Genomic DNA, 24,881 nt, shown 5'->3' on the forward strand with positions numbered 1-24,881 from the left:
CTGGTATAATTGTAGATATAATTACTCGTGGTAATTAATAATACTAAGTAAACGAAGAATTATCATCAGTCACAATCTTTATAGTGTCAAACATTGATGATAGATAATTATCTCCCTTGTCACAATCTTTAGTATCAAACATTGATGATGGATAATTATCTCCCTTGTCACAATCTTTAGTATAAAACATTGATGATGGATAATTATCTCCCTTGTCACAATCTTTAGTATAAAACATTGATGATGGATAATTATCTCCCTTGTCACAATCTTTAGTATAAAACATTGATGATGGATAATTATCTCCCTTGTCACAATCTTTAGTATAAAACATTGATGATGGATAATTATCTCCCTTGTCACAATCTTTATTGTCAAACATTGATGATGGTTAATTATCTCCCTTGTCATAATCTTTAGTATAAAACATTGATGATGGATAATTATCTCCCTTGTCACAATCTTTATTGTCAAACATTGATGATGGTTAATTATCTCCCTTGTCACAATCTTTATTGTCAAACATTGATGATGGATAATTATCTCCCTTGTCATAATCTTTATTGTCAAACATTGATGATGGTTAATTATCTCCCTTGTCATAATCTTTATTGTCAAACATTGATGATGGTTAATTATCTCCCTTGTCATAATCTTTATTGTCAAACATTGATGATGGTTAATTATCTCCCTTGTCATAATCTTTAGTATAAAACATTGATGATGGATAATTATCTCCCTTGTCACAATCTTTATTGTCAAACATTGATGATGGATAATTATCTCCTTTATCACAATCTTTAGTGTTAAACATTGATGATGTATAATTATCTCCCTTGTCACAATCTTTAGTGTTAAACATTTATCATGTATAATTATCTCCCTTGTCACAATCTTCAGTGTTAAACAATGATCATGTATAATTATCTCCCTTGTCACAATCTTAGTGTTAAACATTGATCATGTATAATTATCTCCCTTGTCACAATCTTTAGTGTTAAACATTGATCATGTATAATTATCTCCCTTGTCACAATCTTCAGTGTTAAACATTGATCATGTATAATTATCTCCCTTGTCACAATCTTTAGTGTTAAACATTGATTATGGATAATTATCTCCCTTGTCACTTTCTTAGTGTTAAACTTTGATGATGGATAATTATCTCCCTTGTCACAATATGTAGTGTCAAACATTGATGATGGATAATTATCTCCCTTGTCACTTTCTTAGTGTTAAACTTTGATGATGGATAATTATCTCCCTTGTCACAATATGTAGTGTCAAACATTGATGATGGATAATTATCTCCCTTGTCTTTTTCTTAGTGTCAAACATTGATGATGGATAATTATCTCCCTTGTCACAATCTTAAGTGACAAACATTAATAATGAATAATTATCTCTATTATCACAAACTGTAGTGTTAAATATTGATGATGGATAACTATCTCCCTTGTCACAATCTTTAGTTTCAAACATTGATGAATATTAGTTCTTGTTTGACAAAAACTTTTACCTTTTGTGCCAATAAGTTCATCACAATGGAATAATAACAGGGTTTAGACAGAAATGTAAGAAAGTAGTTCCAGCAACACAATCTTTCAAAGTGTAAACAAAGGAAAGACATTCTTACAGACCAATCAGCATTAAATAATTGAAGATATTCAAGTCATATAAACAATTAATAATTATCTCCCTGTCACAGTATATCAAAGTATAAACCAACAAAGAAATTCTCTAACAGACCAATCACATTTAAATAGTTGTATTCCTTCAAATCATAAAAAAGGATTGATATACAAATTAGTCATAAAAATAGTTACTGATAAATAAAAGCTGTTCTTTAACATCTGGGAAATAATCTAGGAAATAAGCATCAAACAAAATTAACAGGAAGTGGTATGATTGTGACAACTCTCCACCAGAGACTAAATGACATAGAATTTTACAAGTATAGGTCATGGTATGGCCTTCAACAATGATCAAAACTTATACTGCATAATTTGCTGTAAAAGGTATCAAAATGAAAATGTAAGACAATTCAAACAAAAACACTAATGATCTGATTTATGTTTAAAACAATGCACTGAAAACAAATATGATTTACAGCAACATACAACAACCACTGAATTACATGGGAAAGGCACATACAGATAGATTGTGGAGGGTTTCAGATTCAAACTAATATAAAGATAAAATATGGTCTTGTTGGCAAACAAAAGACAACCACTGAATTACATGGGAAAGGCACATACAGATAGATTGTGGAGGGTTTCAGATTCAAACTAATATAAAGATAAAATATGGTCTTGTTGGCAAACAAAAGACAACCACTGAATTACATGGGAAAGGCACATACAGATAGATTGTGGAGGGTTTCAGATTCAAACTAATATAAAGATAAAATATGGTCTTGTAGGCAAACAAAAGACAACCACTGAAATTACATGGGAAAGGCACATACAGATAGATTGTGGTGGGTTTCAGATTCAAACTAATATAAAGATAAAATATGGTCTTGTAGGCAAACAAAAGACAACCACTGAATTACATGGGAAAAGGCACATACAGATAGATTGTGGTGGGTTTCAGATTCAAACTAATATAAAGATAAAATATGGTCTTGTTGGCAAACAAAAGACAAATCTAAATATTCATATCACATTTTAATGAACCAATCATTAACTGATAAAATGTCTACTAACAACATCATCAAAACTGTTCACGTTTATACTTTTGTTTTACTGACAAGTATTTTACACAAACATGATATATAGATAATTACAACGGAAACTGAACAAACTAAGTATAATTTTATCAGATTCTCACACTGATTATACAAAAGTTCTGATAAATTAAAAACAGATATTTAGTAACAGATAATATCACTGTGTGTTATAATGAAGAGTTACTGCAAAAATATTGGTGACAATTGACCTTAGTAGGATATCATTCTTATTCATACCAGAATCAATATTCACCAATTTTTAGGCAATAATTCTAAATTTTCTCTTCTTCTTGGTATGTCATCCCTTCAAATGAAATCTTTTTTTTTTGCTTTCCGTTCAAATAAAGAAAAAAACCTTTCTAAATTTCTGGATTTACTTTCATAACTACTGTCAAAAACACATGATCTTTTATATTTTTTTAAATAACCTGTTATTTTACAACAAAATATCATGTAATTGAAAATGAGCATCGGTGAATCTCAGAATTACTTTGAATGTATGCACTATGCAGCGTAATTATAGTTCACACAAACAAGGGAACTTCTAACATCCCAGATGGAAAACAGATTTAAAATGGCCACAGCTCACAAGAGAAAACAAAAGAAACATTAAAAAATCCCATGAACAAAAAAATTACAATACAGTTTTAAGTGAAAGTCCAAATGAGAGAGTTCAAATAAAAAAAGGAAAAACAAAAAATAATCAACATATAAGGGTAGATAATGAGTTCAGGTAGCATCAAAAAGGGAAGATAATTCATGTCCAACATCAGTCTACAGACAAATTGTGTTTAGCATATCAGGGATCTCCATGGCCTGTTTCGTTTAAATGTCTTGCGCCATCGTCAAATGACTCGCGCCATCGTTAAATTGTCTTGCGCCATCGTTAAATTGTCTTCCGCCATCGTTCAAAACTTCATCGCTTTTTTGTACTCCGACGCCATTTTTTTTATAAATTATAATCAAATGCATGTAATTGCATTACCCTTAGGCTTTTTATGTTATAATCCAATACAGTTCTAACGCCTGAGGGATATCCGGATTAAGATCGCTAATCACTTGTACCTGAGCTTGTACAGGTAGATCAACAAACCAGACAGGAGAATACTATCTGAGGATAGACGATCCATTTGTCGAATTAATCAACTAAGTTTCAGCAATTGATTATGATAATTTAGATTAAATAAATAAATTAATAATCCAGTTACAAAGAAAACAGTTTAACAAGTCGAACACGTGCTTTATTTTGACTTACGCAATCAGGATCCCCCTTTTATAAGAAGTACATAATAAGACGCAAAACAGTAAATAATATTTCATCGCAAATAACTCGAGTACTGCTGTAATGATAATTTAGAATTACTTTAAAAGTTTGCAAGTAAAAACCTAAATATTTCCTGTAAAGAAATATCGTATCGTAATTCCGAATTCATTTCGTATATTACAATCAGATTGATACATCCGCGTTTCCGCTTTCTATTCAGACTCGAAAGATGCATGTTGCACAGCATCACTTTGCCAGATAAAGTCATTAAAAACCTTTTCATTTGTCAACATTTGCTTTACAAATCTCTTTAAACCTTTTACATAAACCGTACGAATCGTTTTGTTGTTGCTGCAAATCAGCCATACCGGTAATGGGTTCTGAATTTGAGTTCCACATCATATGATTTTTAACCCCCATAACAATTACCAAAAATACAAGAAATCTACATGGGACCCTTCATGACGGCTTTTGGTCATTCTCGACTTAAGGGGGAACCATGAAGACTTGGCATTTGAATAGTTAAAAACGGAAATAAATGAAAATATTGATACTTCTAATTCTACAGGTATAATGAAAATTCAAATAAATATAATTTGAATAAGCAATGAATTAGCATGTTCACCATTCCTTGTATGGAGGGATAAAATACTTTTGATCGCGCTTCACTATACAGCATAGACACGGTTTGTAATGGTGAAAGTTTCTCCATCGTTCAATTTTCATCCATGGAGATCCCTGCATATATATCATTTTATTGGATAATTTAAATATAAATTTCTTACCTAATGCAAAAAAAATCAACAACAAAATATAAATGTTCTGTTTTTTTAGAATGCCCTCAGAACAAAGCATGTCATCAGCTTAAATTTGCTGTTCAAAAAGACATGTTCTAGAAATATATGAATACTTTCAAGGAAACAAAATGAGATTCATTAACTTATATTAAACAGCATTCTCCTTCCATATACTTGCAGAGTCCAGAACTATTATCTATTTTTATTCTGATTCAAAATTTATATTTTAACTGGCTGATGTGATGCATATTCTTATTTGCATGCCTACCATACCTTATCTTTCCAACATGTTAGCTAAAACACAGGATGTATTTGTTTTGCTTAAAAATCAATCAATTATCTGACAGATTTGTTTAATATCATATTCTTCAGGTAAGAATTCTTTCTTTAATTGTCATGTTACAATTAAATTCAGTAGAATTCTAGATAAAAATTGATATTCATAGAATAGCACTTTATTATAACTTTCTAAGATTATTATTCCTTGATACAACTGTCATAATTGTAAATCTTACTAATAAAATAAACAATACAGTCCAGATATTCAAGAACTTACTTATGTCATAATTATAAATAGTAAAAATAATTACTTCAAACATAACAATACTGTAACTGCTAAAAATGTTTCCATCTGTCAAGAATAAATATTTTAGATTTCTTAATTACAAATGTACTTTAATAAACAGACCAATCTATTATATTGTCAGTTGATCAGAATGTTTAATAAATTAACGGTCACTATAAAATGATGAAAATCAATTCAAGTCTGATGTCCATTTCGTTTCATTTTACACAAACAGCACTTTTATATCATGATATTATTAACAGCACTGTCAACACTAAAATTTAAAATCCCTAGGTATAACACAGCTATAATAACATGGTCTCAGGACGTTCCATGAATTTCCTAAACTCTGCTAGCCATTGTGCTCCGACTGCCCCGTCCACTACTCGATGGTCACAACTTAATGTCACAGACATCATATTGGCTGAGCTGTAACTGAAATATATAACAGAGAAATTTTGTTTTCAGATTAAATGATTGCTGGTTTTTAATGTCATATTTAGCACTCTTAACTTCATTAAGTCGTTTTTTTATTGGTGAAGAGGCAGAGTTCCCATTAGGAACCTATGTATTTTGACAGTAAAATGTTGAATCCTAATTAGAATAACATGTAAGATCCAAGTAATATGCACCCTGCCATGATGTATTAAGACTGATATTATAAACCATGATTTATTTTTAAAGAAGACTGTCCACAGCCCATTCCAGATATTCAAGAATTGTACTGGACATTTGCTTCATTCATTTTTCAAAAAATTATGTGACAAAACATTGTTTATTTGAGATAACTTTTAATTCTGAAGATTTCTGAAATTTTCCTGTACATCAGGCCCAGAAGAAACTATTTCATGATAAATGTACTTTGCCTCCTTCCAAAAAGTGCAATGAAAATCTATGTTTCCTACAATGGCTTAACTTTCTCACTCTCTCACTGGGGTCTATATATAGTGGGCTCTTTAAAATAGTTTCTACAGAGTAACCTACCCTTTATCACTGTCTTCGTCTACCACTAGTCTTTTCTCTGCACCACCTATTGCTAAAATACAGGCCTGAAAATACATCATATCTTATTATTTTAAAATTTCTATAAGTGAATACATCAACCTATATATTTTCAACCAGTATAATTAAAGAATATCAACCTTGAGGGCAAACACATTGATACACAAAATTGGCTGTCCAGCTTTACATCCATCTTATTTATACAGCCAGGTAAATTCAATTGTTGATAGTAAAAACCACATTACATGTAGGTCAACTTCAAATACAATATAGTCATCTCTTTTCTAATGTTATTAATAAAATTATCTGTGGGTAAAATGAACAGCCAAAACAAAATCTTGTAAAGATGTCTTTTATTGTTGACAAATTACTGTATATGTCATATGAGAATTAAAATGGCAGCCATGAATTGTTTCTTATGTAATTACTTATTAAAAACTGTGTGATAAGCTTCATTTATTATGCAATATGTATTCTTCATAAAATAAATCACTTTACTAAGATATAAAAAAGAAGATGTGGTATGATTGCCAATGTATTTTATACAAAAAGAGTTATTTTAATAAATCACAGGCAAGTTAAAAAAGATGGTTGTTGCAATTTATGTTTTCTGTAATGTAAACGATGTGAAGCCATGTGACCTGGCCTGTTTCCCCCCACTATACCCCAAAAGATTTAAATTGTTTAAAATCACCCTTTAATCTGATTTTTCCTTCTAAACAATATTTTCACTCTTTCCTTTCATCTTGAAATTCACCTATCTTACAATAAGGTATTTCAATGCAATTTTTTTCTCACATGTCAGAAAAAACAAACCAATTAATGGGTCAAACTTGCACTAAAAATAAATACAAACTTGAAATTTTAAAATAAATCTTGAATTATGACTATACCTGAGGGGGATTGATGACTGCAGAAAATGATTTAATACCAAACATTCCTAAGTTAGAGATTGTGAATGTTCCTCCCTGAAAAATAAAATAGAAGAGATTTACATATAACATAAACATGAGCTGCTTCCAATAGAAATCAACCTTATCCCATAGTTGTTAATTTCTATGTCATTTGGTATTTTGTAAAGAGTTTTCTCATTGGCATTATACCACATCTTCTTTTTTCACTTATGCAAATCAACATCAATACATCTGTTAATCCATTTCAGTTTTTCAACTGAAAGTCTGGGACTGTTTGCAAGTTGAACTGTTTATCTAATACTACAAAATCGACCATACTTTATCTTTTATTTCATCGGTTTTTTTTTATGAATGTGCCATAATCAATTAGTCTTATACATTTACATATTTATTACACTTGCATAAGGTTGATTTCTGACACAGCTCATATATCACATTTAAGGTGGTACCCAACACTACAGGGAGATAACTCTGTAAAATCAGCTAAACGTTTTAATTACATTGTGTTGTTTAGGGAATATTAAGCTTCTCGATGATCAAAATAAGTGCTTGTCAAACTGCTATATAACCAGTGTAATTTTTCTGATAAAACGGTTGGTTCAAACTTTTTGAAATTTTTATATTTTTGTCAAAGGGTCAAAGTAAATACTTTGTCCAAATTTTATAAAAATGAAACGAGCCATATTAATTTTAGTTAAGGTGTTGGGTACCACCTTAATAGTAGAATAAAAATAATAAGTTCATGTTATACGTTATGCTCATTTTATTTTCTCAATATGACATCTGCCAAAAATATATTTACAATTATAATATACAGCCTGAAATTAAAGAATTATTTGTGATTTATACCAAGAAATTTTATACTTATTCACTGTACATTATATGTGTAATATAACTGTTAATACAGTCAAACCTGATTAAACCGGACCCTGAATAAACCGGCTTCCTGTACATTCCGGCCGAAAATGAAAGTCCCATTTTTTTCCCTTCAAAGTCTTTGTTAAAATACCCTTTGTAAACCGGACCCTGTGTATTCCGAATTCCGGTCTAATTATGAAGTCCCAATACTCTTAATTACATTAATTATTACCTGTCAAAACCGGTTTGTCTAATTAATTTCACTGATCGATATGCAATCAAAACATAATTGTTTACTTTATACAATATGACTTTTCAGGATAATTAATCAATTAGTCAGGTGTTAAACTGTGAAGTGAACTTTCAATCGTACAGTAGTGAGCTGTATTATTTATTAAAACATTATAAACGTGTCAATTAAACGACAAGACACCGAACATATCTCGGATTTAACTTACGTTTTGTAACGTTAACTTGGATAAACAAATTTAAATCGCAGCATAAGAAATTTACAACGTGATGTCGAAACCCTGGGTTCCCTGCTGTGAACCCCTAAACAAATGACCTTGATAATGAAAACCACCCAGATGACAACAATCAATGGGTATAGTAAACTGTACGACAACGTTTCAATAGTGATGAGATTACGTTTGATAATATTCTGGCTTTTTGATCGGCCATTCCAACATTTCAAATAAATGATCATGGAATTAAATCGAAACTCTCGTCTCACAATCCAAACAACGCGAGCATTAGGATGCAAATGTAAACAATGGAAAACGAAGTGAAAATATTTTAATTGATCAGATATTCTTAACTATCAAAGAGAACTTTTATATGCAAACTATCGGACGTCACAAGTCATTAACTTTCGGTCGATACGGAAACCTGAATAAACCGGCTCACTGCCCAAACCGGCCCTTTTTCATAGTCCCGTAGCCGGCCGGTTTATACAGGTTTTACTGTACTTATAATATTTGATTACTTTTTACTGAGCTTTCCCACTGAAAATTCAGTAACTAATAACAGGGATACACAGTTAATACTGTCAATCAAGTAAATTGTGAAAAAGCAGATATCAAATAAAAGTCAATTACTTTAAAAAAATAAATAACAAGAGGCTGTCACAACAACAGCAAACCGGATTTATTTACATTTATTTGTGTCCTGGCAATATCACAAGAACCATTACTGATGAATGGTGAAAGTGAAAATCATCAATATCAAATTTGACCTCTATTTTGTCATCAGTATCAACATTTTGAAATAATAATATTTGAAAAGCTTAGATTGAATGGTTCATGAGTAAATGCAACAACGTGAATGGAAACGCCATTTTACGATCTTTCAAGAACCATAACTCCTGAACAGTAAAAGTCAAAATCGTCATTATGGAACTTGACCTCTATTTTGTCATCAGTAACAACATATTAAAATTTCAAAAGCTTTGGTTGAATGGTTCATGAGAAAATGCACGGACACGACGGGAAACACCATTTTTCAATCTTTCAAGAACCATAACTCCTGAACGGTAAAAGTCAAAATCGTCATTATTAAACTTGACCTCCATTTTGTCATCAGTAACAGCATATTAAAATTTCAGAAGCTTTGGTAGAACAGTTCATGCATAAATGCACGGACACGACTGGAAACTCCATTTTTCAATCTTTCAAGAACCATAACTCCTGAACGGTAAAAGTCAAAATCGTCATTATTATACTTGACCTCCATTCTGTCATCAGTAACAACATATTAAAATTTGGGAAGCTTTGGTAAAACAGTTCATGAGTAAATGCACGGACACGACTGAAAACTCCATTTTTCAATCTTTCAAGAACCATAACTCCTGAACGGTAAAAGTCAAAATCGCCATTATTGAACTTGACCTCCGTATAGTTGTCAGTAATAACATATTAAAATTTTAAAAGCTTTGGTTGAACGGTTCATGAGTTAATGCACGGACAACATTTGATTGCCGCCTTTCAAAAACCATAACTCCTGAACGGTAAAAGTCAAAATCGCCATTATTGAACTTGACCTTCGTATAGTTGTCAGTAATAACATATTAAAATTTTAAAAGCTTTGGTTGAACGGTTCATGAGTTAATGCACGGACAACATTTGATTGCCGCCTTTCAAGAACCATAACTCCTGAACGGTAAAAGTCAAAATCGCCATTATTGAACTTGACCTTCGTATAGTTGTCAGTAATAACATATTAAAATTTTAAAAGCTTTGGTTGAACGGTTCATGAGTTAATACACAGACAACATTTGATTGCCGCCCGCCCGCCCGCCCGCCCGCCGTACATCCCCAAATCAATAACCGACATTTTTGTCACAAAAATCCGGTTAAAAAGACAGCATTATTTCAAATATAAACCTTTCATGTATTCCAATAGAGATTATAACCATTAAGTCATATTAAAATACCTGATATTCATGAGGCTGTAATTTTCCTTCTTTTGCTTTTGTTGCTAAAGCTAAAACATCCTGGCTAATTTGTGATAGTCCCTGAAAAAAACATTCAAAAGTTATTTTCGACATCATACTTAGTATTTTGTTACAATAACTATATGGTTGGTTAAAGCAAAGCAAACTTTTGGTTCATTCATAGTATATATATGTGGTCACTACCATTTTATACATTTTACTTCAAGAACTCCTGGTGCATGATTAAGTTGTCTACTTTGAATCAAGCTGTACATATAACTTGAAACCAAATATCCATTACCCACCTTGATATCTGCCCTTGATACTATAGGTGTTATTAAACCAGTTGTATACTGTTACCCACCTTGATATCTGCCCTTGATACTATAGGTGTTATTAAACCAGTTGTCTACTGTTACCCACATTGATATCTGCCCTTGATACTATAGGTGTTATTAAACCAGTTGTATACTGTTACCCACCCTGATATCTGCTTGTGATACTATAGGTGTTATTAAACCAGTTGTCTACTATTACCCACTTTGATATCTGCCCTTGATACTATAGGTGTTATTAAACCAGTTGTCTACTGTTACCCACCTTGATATCTGCCCGTGATACTATAGGAGTTATTAAACCAGTTGTCTACTGTTACCCACCTTGATATCTGCCCGTGATACTATAGGTGTTATTAAACCAGTTGTATACTGTTACCCACCTTGATATCTGCCCTCGATACTATAGATGTTATTAAACCACTTGTATACTGTTACCCACCTTGATATCTGCCCTTGATACTATAGCAGTGTTCTCCCCAGAAATTTTGGATAGCATCACATTTTGCGTAAAAAAAAATAACTGTATTTTTTTTAATGTCGTTTGTCGCGTCGTGTTGATGCTCTATTTCCTTTATATGTTTTAGTTTATATTGGTCAATTCATAACTGAGAATACAATTAAACTATAACCACAAAAACAGTTGTTTCAGTTTATGTCTTCTTTATTCATTTATAGTTACAGAATTATTTTTTTCCTCTTGTGCCAAATAAAAATAAATATGTGGTTTCAGTTTAATACCCAACAATAAGTCAAATGAATGAATGAGTGCAACCTGTATATATACAAAACTAAATTATCTAGTACACAAAATTAACTACTTTTAATATTATATGAAGTAAAGATTAAGTAGAAAAAGAAGCAAAAAAAAAAATCAATTTAAAAACTTTTTTTTATCATGTTTATGAAATTCATTGTTTCATGCCACTCAATGAATTAGTCCCAGTTGTTTCTTATCTTTACATCAGTCATATATACAAATAGTCTGTTAATGCGTAGTTTTCTCTCTTGGTTTAATTTTTCTGTCTACTGTCCATCTGTTGTCATTATCGTGAAAATGCGGATTTTTGTCATATCTGGTCCGGTTCCGATCCGTAGTTTACACAAAAATGTGCAATGGCGGCCGTAGTAAAATTTACGAAAATGAGTCCGAGAATAAACATTGTTTGACAAGAGATTGTGAATAAATAAGACGCTTTTAATGCATTAAATGGATTAAACATAAACTTAAGCCAATTATGATAACTTTTTAAAGAAGTATTAAACTTATTTTAGCTCTAAACCAAAATTCTCGCTCTCGTATTACCAGAAGAGAAAGAGAGAGTTGCACAAATAAACGACCTTTTTAAAAAAAATAAAAATCGTTTCAATCTTTGAAATTTCGTAATACAAAACGCGTAGATTTCGAATTGTTTTGTGATTGCATTTTTCCATGTCGATATTGGTGATTGCAGACACGTGGTATTAGTCATGTCACAAGTGTCGGCTTGGGATATTCGCATCCAAACAGTTATCAACCTGAGGGCAATTAACACCTAGCTATTTAATCTCTTAATTGCCTTTAGTGTCCGACTTAAAGGGATTGCAATTAAAGGTGATATAATTTTTATGATCATAATCGATAATAGATGAAAGTTCAAAATTGAGGACAAGTAAAATAGCATCTTCAAAATAATTATAGCGTCGCGGGAATTATTATAGCATCACGGTGAAAAAATATAGCGTCGCGGTACCGCGACGCTAAAACGGCCTGGGGAGAACACTGTATAGGTGTTATTAAACCAGTTGTATACTGTTACCCACATTGATTTCTGCCCTTGATACTATAGGTGTTATTAAACCGGTTGTCTACTGTTACCCACCTTGATATCTGCCCTTGATACTATAGGTGTTATTAAACTGGTTGTCTACTGTTACCCACCTTGATATCTGCCCGTGATACTATAGGTGTTATTAAACCAGTTGTCTACTGTTACCCACCTTGATATCTGCCCGTGATACTATAGGTGTTATTAAACCAGTTGTCTACTGTTACCCACCTTGATATCTGCCCTTGATACTATAGGTGTTATTGAACCGGTTGTCTACTGTTACCCACCTTGATATCTGCCCGTGATACTATAGGTGTTATTCAACCGGTTGTCTACTGTTACCCACCTTGATATCTGCCCTTGATACTATAGGTGTTATTGAACCAGTTGTCTACTGTTACCCACCTTGATATCTGCCCGTGATACTATAGGTGTTATTAAACCAGTTGTCTACTGTTACCCACCTTGATATCTGCCCGTGATACTATAGGTGTTATTAAACCAGTTGTCTACTGTTACCCACCTTGATATCTGCCCGTGATACTATAGGTGTTATTAAACCAGTTGTCTACTGTTACCCACCTTGATATCTGCCCGTGATACTATAGGTGTTATTGAACCAGTTGTCTACTGTTACCCACCTTGATATCTGCCGGTGATACTATAGGTGTTATTGAACCAGTTGTCTACTGTTACCCACCTTGATATCTGCCCGTGATACTATAGGTGTTATTAAACCAGTTGTCTACTGTTACCCACCTTGATATCTGCCCGTGATACTATAGGTGTTATTAAACCAGTTGTCTACTGTTACCCACCTTGATATCTGCCGGTGATACTATAGGTGTTATTAAACCAGTTGTCTACTGTTACCCACCTTGATATCTGCCGGTGATACTATAGGTGTTATTGAACCAGTTGTCTACTGTTACCCACCTTGATATCTGCCCGTGATACTATAGGTGTTATTAAACCAGTTGTCTACTGTTACCCACCTTGATATCTGCCCTTGATACTATAGGTGTTATTGAACCGGTTGTCTACTGTTACCCATCTTTGATATCTGCCCGTGATACTATAGGTGTTATTAAACCGGTTGTCTACTGTTACCCACCTTGATATCTGCCCGTGATACTATAGGTGTTATTAAACCGGTTGTCTACTGTTACCCACCTTGATATCTGCCCGTGATACTATAGGTGTTATTAAACCGGTTGTCTACTATTACCCACCTTGATATCTGCCCGTGATACTATAGGTGTTATTAAACCAGTTGTCTACTGTTACCCACCTTGATATCTGCCCTTGATACTATAGGTGTTATTGAACCAGTTGTCTACTGTTACCCATCTTTGATATCTGCCCGTGATACTATAGGTGTTATTAAACCGGTTGTCTACTGTTACCCACCTTGATATCTGCCCGTGATACTATAGGTGTTATTAAACCGGTTGTCTACTGTTACCCACCTTGATATCTGCCCGTGATACTATAGGTGTTATTAAACCGGTTGTCTACTGTTACCCACCTTGATATCTGCCCGTGATACTATAGGTGTTATTAAACCAGTTGTCTACTGTTACCCACCTTGATATCTGCCCTTGATACTATAGGTGTTATTGAACCAGTTGTCTACTGTTACCCATCTTTGATATCTGCCCGTGATACTATAGGTGTTATTAAACCGGTTGTCTACTGTTACCCACCTTGATATCTGCCCGTGATACTATAGGTGTTATTAAACCGGTTGTCTACTGTTACCCACCTTGATATCTGCCCGTGATACTATAGGTGTTATTAAACCGGTTGTCTACTGTTACCCACCTTGATATCTGCCCGTGATACTATAGGTGTTATTGAACCGGTTGTCTACTGTTACCCACCTTGATATCTGCCCTTGATACTATAGGTGTTATTGAACCAGTTGTCTACTGTTACCCGCCTTGATATCTGCCCTTGATACTATAGGTGTTATTGAACCAGTTGTCTACTGTTACCCACCTTGATATCTGCCCGTGATACTATAGGTGTTATTAAACCAGTTGTCTACTGTTACCCACCTTGATATCTGCCCGTGATACTATAGGTGTTATTAAACCAGTTGTCTACTGTTACCCACCTTGATATCTGCCCGTGATACTATAGGTGTTATTAAACCAGTTGTCTACTGTTACCCACCTTGATATCTGCCCGTGATACTATAGGTGTTATTGAACCAGTTGTCTACTGTTACCCACCTTGATATCTGCCCGTGATACTATAGGTGTTATTGAACCAGTTGTCTACTGTTACCCACCTTGATATCTGACCGTGATACTATAGGTGTTATTAACCCAGTTGTCTACTGTTACCCACCTTGATATCTGCCCTTGATACTATAGGTGTTATTAAACCAGTTGTCTACTGTTACCCACCTTGATATCTGACCTTGATACTATAGGTGTTATTAAACCAGTTGTATACTGTTACCCACCTTGATATCTGCCCTTGATACTATAGGTGTTATTAAACCTGCTGTCTACTGTTACCCACCTTGATATCTGACCGTGATACTATAGGTGTTATTAAACCAGTTGTATACTGTTACCCACCTTGATATCTGCCCGTGATACTATAGGTGTTATTAAACCAATTGTATACTGTTACCCACCTTGATATCTGCCCTTGATACTATAGGTGTTATTAAACCAGTTGTCTACTGTTACCCACCTTGATATCTGCCCGTGATACTATAGGTGTTATTAAACCAGTTGTCTACTGTTACCCACCTTGATATCTGCCCGTGATACTATAGGTGTTATTAAACCAGTTGTCTACTGTTACCCACCTTGATATCTGCCCGTGATACTATAGGTGTTATTAAACCAGTTGTATACTGTTACCCACCTTGATATCTGCCCGTGATACTATAGGTGTTATTAAACCAGTTGTCTACTGTAACCCACCTTGAAATCTGCCCTTGATACTATAGGTGTTATTAAACCAGTTGTATACTGTTACCCACCTTGATATCTGCCCATGATACTATAGGTGTTATTAGACCAGTTGTCTACTGTTACCCACCTTGATATCTGCCCGTGATACTATAGGTGTTATTAAACCAGTTGTCTACTGTTACCCACCTTGATATCTGCCCTTGATCTATAGGTGTTATTAAACCAGTTGTCTACTGTTACCCACCTTGATATCTGACCGTGATACTATAGGTGTTACTAAACCAGTTGTCTACTGTTACCCACCTTGATATCTGCCCGTGATACTATAGGTGTTATTAAACCAGTTGTCTACTGTTACCCACCTTGATATCTGCCCGTGATACTATAGGTGTTATTAAACCAGTTGTCTACTGTTACCCACCTTGATATCTGCCCGTGATACTATAGGTGTTATTAAACCAGTTGTCTACTGTTACCCACCTTGATATCTGCCCTTGATCTATAGGTGTTATTAAACCAGTTGTCTACTGTTACCCACCTTGATATCTGACCGTGATACTATAGGTGTTACTAAACCAGTTGTCTACTGTTACCCACCTTGATATCTGCCCGTGATACTATAGGTGTTATTAAACCAGTTGTCTACTGTTACCCACCTTGATATCTGCCCGTGATACTATAGGAGTTATTAAACCAGTTGTCTACTGTTACCCACCTTGATATCTGCCCGTGATACTATTGGTGTTATTAAACCTGCTGGCGTTGCTACTGCTACATTTACATCTACTATATTATATCTGAAAAAATAAAACATAATCATATATATATGTATCTTTTCCAGAGGGACATATATACAACGACATCATCAAATAATCAATCTATATATATAGTTATAAAGCAGATTGAAATTGCTGTCAAAACTTAACATACAATCTATTAAAGATACATAATAATGATCATGAGCTTTGAGACCACAGCTTCATTGAAAACTTGCTTCATAAAATCTTAAACCATATAAAAGGCACAAACAGGAGGGATGCAATGCAGACCAAAAAACACAAAGCTCCCATTCTTTGTAAGGTGGGGCATAAAGATAAAAAAAAATACACTGCTTCTCAATTCATATGTTCCATATGAGGTCATTTGAGTTGTAATTATTTCCCTTGGCTGCTTTTCTAAATTACTTGCCATTTGAAATATGGAATACAAGCAAGTCTGAGACAACTCTCCATCCAAGTCACATTTGTAAAAGTAACCCATTATAGGTCAAAGTACTGTCTTCAACAGGGCGCCTTGGTTTTATGAAAAGCAAGCTTTAAATGGCCTCAAAAATGACTAGTGTAACACTGTTCAAATGGGAAACACAATTGTCTAATCTATATTAAAATGAGAAACACCCCTGAATTAAATCAACAAATGTCAACTTCTGAACACCAGACTGCTAACCCAGAATAGGTGCAAACAAATGCAGCGGGCCATTTAAAATACTTACTGTCGTATTGAGTCGTCCATCCACGATGAGTTGGCCTCTGGAATCTTTTTACACGATAATGCTGATGCTTTTATGATGAAATCATTAACAGATAATTTTATGTTGTCTTTTGATAAAATCTCATTCAGTTCTTTACGTAATCTGATAAAAAGAAAACGTACAAAATTTAGATATAAACAAGAATATCTACGGTTGATTGATTTTTGGTGCTAGACACCACTTTCAATTCTCTTAGTGTGGAAGGGTGAAATTTAAATGGTTTGTATTTATATAGTTTTTAACCATTTAACCAATTTAGCTGTATTATCCGTCAGTCAATCAATCACTCATTTCAAATACACTAGAACTATTAATTAAATGACAATTAAATATATGTGAGTAATCATAAATACCTAAATGAATAATATGGTGATAAAGTAACACAGTGGCTGAGTATAAAGACTCAAATGGACATCAGAATATGAATAAGTATATATGGTTCAAAATGTCTGCCTTCATGCTGAGTAAAACCAAAAGAATACTTTTAAAGAACAAAGAGATTTCCCTCCACACATATACATGTGATTTAACTGACCAATAAGAATGGACAAAGTGACCAATACTGACCATCAGTACAATGAATAGACATTTAAAGGGTTCACATACCAGAACTCAGGTCATCAACTTAATTAGTTGTACTGATGGTCAGTATTGGTCACTTTGTTATATAATATCCATTGGAACGTATTTATTGGATTTGTTTACTTATTTACAGAATAGAATCTTATGTCAAGATATGTCTTAAAAGAATAAAGCATGCTGTTTTGTTTATCTTTATATGCTAAAGATAAACAAAACAGCATGCTTTATTCTTTTATTATTGACATAAGATTCTATTCTGTAAATAAGTAAACAAATCCAATAAATACGTTCCAATGGATATTTATTATACAGAAAAACATAACATCATATAGATCAAAGTACAATTCTGAAAGTTAAAACTATATACATACAAACCATTTAAATTTCACCCTTCCACATTAGCTATATCATTATGGCAAGTGTTTATTGATAGAAGAAGCTTAGAATTAACTTGCACCCTATGGCACGAAATCCCTAACCAAAACCTTATGGATATCCTTTGATTTAAAACAACAATAATTTTGATAGGACCTAAAGAAATGATCTTTTCGGCATTTTTGTATTTTTAAGCATAAGTGTTCATAAGTGTCTAATTAATTGCATTCCTGTAGGTTATATTCTACCTTTAAAGCAGGTTATTTTTATACTTTTTATTATTTTTAAAACTTCATACTTCTTTTTTTTCATGCTTAAATGCTTTAATAAGTTATCAAATAAAAGTTTTCTCAAATAAAAATAAACAATTAAATTGGGAATTCAAAAATTAACCAATTAAAGTTTCTCCTAAAGCAGGAATGTGTTCAGTCCATAAATTATAAATGCAATTACCTTAAAACTTTATCTACATTAACATCCACAGTTAAATAATAATGAGGAATTGTCTGTTTGGACTGCACTAATCTCTTTGCTATCACCTTTCTCATGTTGGTCAGAGGTATATCTACGAAAGCTCCCTCTGGTGCTGATATTGGAACAGATGTAGGCACGGCTGATGGTGAGAAGTTGAGTACATCATCTGCCCTGATTTCTCCTCCTGGACCAGTGCCTGCTACTTGCTATGTTTAAAACATATCATGTAATTTTATAAATTGTATGAGATAATCACTACAAGATAGGTTTCCTAAAATTAATAACTAGCTGTTTAAACTTTTTTTTTAAGCAACATTTGTTGTCCAATCAAAGGATACTGACACAGCAGTAATAATGATTTTTTCACCTATTTTATATAAAAAAAAATAGGTTGAAATTGTGTTTATAAATGAAATAAAAATATACATGAATATTTAATACTAAAACGATCCATGAAATACTAAAGTACATGTTGTTGTCCCTAATATATACAATATAACAAGAAAAATCACTAGAAATTGAAATATCTGTTACTTAAAAGCTTCATACAATCAGCACAGTATGTTAACATATTAATACAAATAAATAGTTCTCTATCAGTCAGGGGACTTACTGCAATAAGTGATTTTTAAATCACTTATTTGAATAGCAAATTCGAGGTTTTGTTACAAATTGGGATTTTGTAGTTTTTTTCAAAATTTCAAAAACATAGGTTTAAATATTATCTTTAAATTAGTTAAATAAAAAAAAAAAGAACTTTTTGCTTCTTTTAAGTAGCAAGGTTTATGACTTTGATGCTATCATTTATCTGAAAATTCTATTTTAGTTGTAAAAATTCTATAATAATGGCTTTACATAATGAACTGATACTTTCTTAAAAGATTTTTCCCAGCAGTGTCAGGGGTATATTTCCTGTGAAGTTCAAGGTTTCATCTTTCAGATTATGTAATAAAATTCTACTGTTCACGATAAAATTTCACTGTTTGGGGGTGTTGAAATTAGTAGGGGTTATTAAAAGAATGATACTTAAAGAAGTGATTTTTGGGAAGAAAATTGAGGTCTGATACTTAAACAAGTGATTTTTATGTCATTATCCTAGACAACACAGATTTTGGTTCTGATAAGTTTAGAAATTAGTACCTGGATCATTAGTATTCTATATTTAGAACAATAATAAAATTAAATCACTTCTTCTAGTGATTAATTTGTACTACTTAAATAGGTTATTATTAAAGAAAGACAACTCTAACTTCCAACCTTTATGGAAATAATGTTACTTGAATCAGTGATTTAGAAAATCACTTATTTAAGTAAGTCCCCTGATTGTCTATAAATACTAACACTAAGATCAATGCCCTTATCAGCTGCCAACTTCTTTGCATATGGTGAGGCTATCGCTTTGCCACCAGATGGAGGCACTGACAAAGATGCTGCAGGAGGACGGGCTGCCTTTGATGGTGCTGGTGTTGGTGGTGGAGCCACTGCCGCTGGGGATGGTTTAGGAGGGGGTGGAGGCGGAGGTGCAGCAGGCTCAGAAGCATCACTGTTAGGAAGTTGGTCATCAGCTGCTGTTGGCTGGTAATCTTTGAATGCTGTAACATCTTCTTCATTTTCTACTATTATACAGAGTAACTGTAACAAAAAAAATCATTAGCATTGTTATTTGTATATTAATTTTGTTCTTACCTTTAAGACAGAAAGGGCTGATAAAAATATGCATGGGATGGGACAAAGTGAAGGCACTTTAATATCTCAACTTACAGCTGTCAACTTAGGAGGAGTGTCAAGTACAGTGTTAATGTAAGTGAAATCTAAATTTGTTAACTTTTTTTTATAAATGCATACTCTTCACTTTTAACATTTTACATTTATTTGACGGTTTTATTTTTCTATATGAAGTGTATGTGTGTTCCTTCCTAATAATAAATCTGGGTCAGTAAATAAGATTATAATTCATTGTGTTTACATCTTAGTTGGCTTCTTTCATTATCTGTCATTTACCAATGAAAAATGTTTATATGTTTTTGATTAAATTTTGTTGCATATTTTGATGAAATAAGACAACCCTTCTGTGTAGGTGAGAGCTCAAAACAAGGATTTGTTAGCCAAAACCTGAAATGCATACCTTAAAAAAAATATGCTGTTTTATTATTATTTTTAAACATCTTTAATCTTTTCTCATTGAGTTTTTTTTTTTTTTGTAACTATATAGGATAGAGAATGGAAACAGGAAAATGGTCAGAGACAACAACAAAGACTTAGAGTAGAAAACAGCTATGGGCCATGAATTGTTCTTCGATTGCAGGAGAAAGTCCATATATATTATAGTATGCATTATATATATATGTCTATAGCTAGTACCAATTTAAGACTACAAGTTCATTTTCTAAAATCAAAAAGTTTTAATACATAAATTTTTGTTCCCAGGAAAATATGGAATTCAGAAGTCAGCTTAGAATGCTCAGGACTCACTTCACCTATGAAATTTATCAATTTCTTTTACTTCAATTGACTGTATCAATATTCTCCTACCTTCCCAATGGGAACATCTTTAGACCCTGCTGGATGAAATATCTTGGCCAGGTAACCCTCCTCAGATGATTCAAACCCCATAGTGGCCTTATCCGTTTCTATTTCTGCTAATAAATCTCCCTCAGCAACCTTGTCTCCTTCCTTTTTCTGCCAGGAATTTATAGTCCCCATTTCCATGGTCGGGGATAAGGCTGGTAACGAAACCTTGGTGTGTGCTGGTAAATCGGCTACAAAATAAACCAGATAAATTCATTTGCTTTCTTCCGTGACCTTTTCCTTTGTAGAACAAATTTAGAAACTTCGTATTAAGTCTCTTTTTTAGTAAATAGTTTGGTATGTGCACTGAATAACAATCTAATGTTTCCTTTAGGTTCAAATCAAATTACTTTCTGGAGTTACTCCCCTTAATTTCTATTTTTTTAAATTTTATAATAGGCATCTTATATTAGCAATTGTTCTTTGGACTTTGGAGGAATAGTCTAATGGATATGCATACTTCCTCTTACATATTTATTGTATTAAAGTAATTTAAAGATCAAATGAAAAGCATCTTAATAGCTCATATATCAAAATAATAAATAAAATAACAACATTTCAATTTAATTTTAATCAAATTCAAAATGATAAGTGAAATTATTCATAAAATTGGTGGTAAATCCGTTTTTAGCCTTGATCACTATCCATAGACATTTTCTGTTTATTTTATTATAACTTTCCACAAATTCAACCATTCAAAACATGTAAATTTGAAGGAAAGCAAAGTGACACATTATGTCACATAATCATGACAATCAATTTTAACTGATACATTGTCATGATTGTAGGTGCTATAGAAGAAAAAATCAAGATTGATACATTTTCAAAATAGAAAAGCTTTCTGCCACTAGTTGCCATAAGTTTAATCATTGTTTTCAGTATCAAAAAATGTGTCAGAGAAAAATTTCAACTAACATGTTATATTGAAAACACTTATATGAACCAAGAAGAAAACACACATTTATGCACCAAGTAAAAAATAAATGATAGTGTATTTGCTATAAAATGTAAGAACATCATACCTGAACTATAACATCGGTAGTTCTGGACCAATCTGTGAACCTGTAAAAGCTGCTGCACATCTTTGGTTGTGTTGCTACAAAACAGACAAAAAATATGGAAAAAGTAAAAATATGAAGAAGCAAATTATTTTTTTATGTTGGTTTATCATCAGCAAGAATTTTCCTTCAATTATTTTTGTTTATGCGAAAATAAAATAGTGTGTAGTTCCAGTTACATCTGGTAACATAAACAAAAATAATTTCCAAATTAAATTAATATAGATACACCAAGTTTTACTACTTTCATGGCACTACCATATCAGCTGTTTATTTTAAATGTCTATAAATAGCCAGAAATAGTTGTCTGTTACTTAGGTGTTTTCCAAAGTATTTTTCCCGCCTAAAATGATCATGTGACATGTTTGTAAACAAAAGACAACATTTCATCAAGGAATTCATTTATTTTCTGGATTATTCTGCTTTTAATAATTTAGTTTGGATTTTTATTCATTTCATTTAAGGTACAGTCAAGCATTTGTATTTAAAAATAGTTTGCAAAGAATTTTTACTTTTCACTTTGACAAATGTCTCATGATCGACATTCATTGGCTTGTTCAACCATGCAAACAATGTATATTATGTAAATTAGATATCTATCAGCTGTCAAAAATATTGATCTAAGCAATCGATGTTTTGAAATCGTTTTCCGGTTTAGTTTCTTGTCAAAACAATGTCATATCATAATCTTCTAGGCAAAACGATGTTTCTGGGACTTGGGGGATACAATCAGGACGCGTGATTAGTATCTGTATTCACTTTTCAATCTATTGCAGTTTGCTAATCAGCTGATTACGAAATCGATTACAAAATGGCGTCCTAGTGAACTTTTGTTTACGTTTGAAGGGAAATAACTCGAGCGGTATTCATAAAATATGTCTTTCAGTACCGTAAAGGTATGGCGTCAGGAATTTCGACAAAACTAGGGCAGGGCGCCAAATTTTTTTCCCAAAAAGGGCAGGGCGTCGAGAAATCGCGGCAGGGCGCCATTACACACCAAAACCACCTGTAGGAAACACTATCTTAATTTCTCATAATAGTTAATTGTCCTGCATTTCATCAAGGATTTGTATAGTAAGATTTCATTAAAAAGTAAACTGAGACTAATTCAAATAAAATTGAGAATGGAAATGGGTAATGTGCCAAAGAGACATCCCAACCAGTCAGCCTGGATATTGTTTTAATAATGACTTCATGGTTCAGCAAGCAAGCAAACCAAAGATATTACCTCTATCTACACACTCAATGAAATGGTCTGTAAAGTGATTTTTACTCAAGGTCTAAAGGTAATTCTCAGAAATATCTTGCATCGTTTGGAGAAAAATAAATTCAGCTAAATACTAACCATCTATATATATAGCTAACAGTGCAATTAAGTCTTTTATGGTCATATGTTCTTGTTTCATAAATCATGATCAGGTTTTAAAATATCCATCACGCCTGGGAACAGTATATTTAACAGGAAATGAATAAAATAGGCTTTTTAGAATAAAATATTGATGAAATCTCTGACTCCATGAGACTTAACGAGATTTATGGATTATATATACATGTATGTGTCTAACTGAAAACTACAAATGTATCTGAACTGCTCAATGAACATGATGAATCTACCTAATTCTAATCGTAAATAAATACAAGTTTTTTTTCATAAAGTTGATATATTTTGTCATATAAAATGACCAAAAAATCTGATTAATATTTGTGGAAAGTATTTATAATGTTATTCAATTTCAACACCATTTTTTTATTTTTTGCATTCTGTACCATTTTGCATGTTCAGAGATAAGTTACAAGTTTGATACACTGGCATCACTTTAAAACTAGTTTGAAGACATTTTATTAATATCTTGTCAATAAATATGTTACTGATCACGCTGACGCTGTGTCAATGTCAATATACACCTTATCACTATTTGTCCACCATTACTGGATATCACACGGGTTTCCTTTAAATTTTGAGGTCATAATACAAAATATCTGACGACACAATGGAAAAGTGATTGTTGTATGCATCAAAAGTTCAAGGGGCCAGGTCAGACAGGATATAAGCATTGTAAATGTTATTGTGTCAATGTGATGCTCTTTTATGCAGGACCTTCATGACCTTGTATGTATTTTTTTTAATAATGACAGACAAATTTGTGTACAACCGTAAACAAGTTTATACAATTGTCATAAGAGTCAAAATCCTTTTCAAGAGAAGATAAATAATTATTCTAGTGGAACCAGCTTTTGACGACACTGTAGTGCGCACATCAAGCGTAGAAACTTTAAATCTGCTCTCACGCCCCGTCAATAAATCGGCAGCGCTCTCATACCGTTATATGAAAGCCAGTATTGGTATCGACAACGTACTCATACAGATAATAAAATAATATAACAGATCATCAGATTTCATCATGAAAGCCGAATGTGAAACATTTCTTGTCTGTACCTTGATTTTAAATAAAACTGATTATTTTTGGTAGCAAGTGTTCTTAGATTGTTGCTGTGTTTTCTTTGTAGTCTAAGCAATACACGTGCAAGTCGTGTTGGACGAAACATTTTGAAATTTGTTGTCTGCAACTTGTTGTCCAATGTCAGCAGCAATGTCACAGGTAGTTTCGTACATATTATTTGATTATTTGTTTCCGTTTTGTTTTCAAA

At 32.7% G+C, this 24,881-nt stretch overlaps 1 protein-coding gene across 2 annotated transcripts; it reads right to left on the bottom strand.

Moving 5' to 3' along the window:
- Positions 1–2,654: 2,654 nt before the first annotated feature.
- Positions 2,655–24,839, bottom strand: LOC139497096 (dihydrolipoyllysine-residue acetyltransferase component of pyruvate dehydrogenase complex-like). 2 transcript variants are annotated; one of them, XM_071285151.1, is made up of 12 exons: positions 24,670–24,839; positions 22,197–22,270; positions 21,139–21,365; positions 19,948–20,238; positions 18,586–18,812; positions 17,137–17,277; positions 16,398–16,441; positions 15,182–15,219; positions 10,563–10,643; positions 7,253–7,327; positions 6,342–6,406; positions 2,655–5,792 (listed from the first exon to the last, which is right to left on the bottom strand). In XM_071285151.1, the coding sequence occupies exons 1-12, from the start codon at positions 24,777–24,779 to the stop codon at positions 5,663–5,665; spliced, it is 1,503 nt and encodes a 500-aa protein (XP_071141252.1). In that variant the 5' UTR covers positions 24,780–24,839; the 3' UTR covers positions 2,655–5,662. The 2 variants fall into 2 exon arrangements, with proteins under 2 accessions (XP_071141252.1, XP_071141251.1); XM_071285150.1 differs by lacking the exon at positions 15,182–15,219 and having other exon boundaries at positions 16,360–16,441.
- Positions 24,840–24,881: the final 42 nt, after the last annotated feature.

Source organism: Mytilus edulis, chromosome 12 (genome assembly GCF_963676685.1).
Source record: "Mytilus edulis chromosome 12, xbMytEdul2.2, whole genome shotgun sequence".
Lineage (NCBI taxonomy): Eukaryota > Metazoa > Mollusca > Bivalvia > Mytilida > Mytilidae > Mytilus > Mytilus edulis.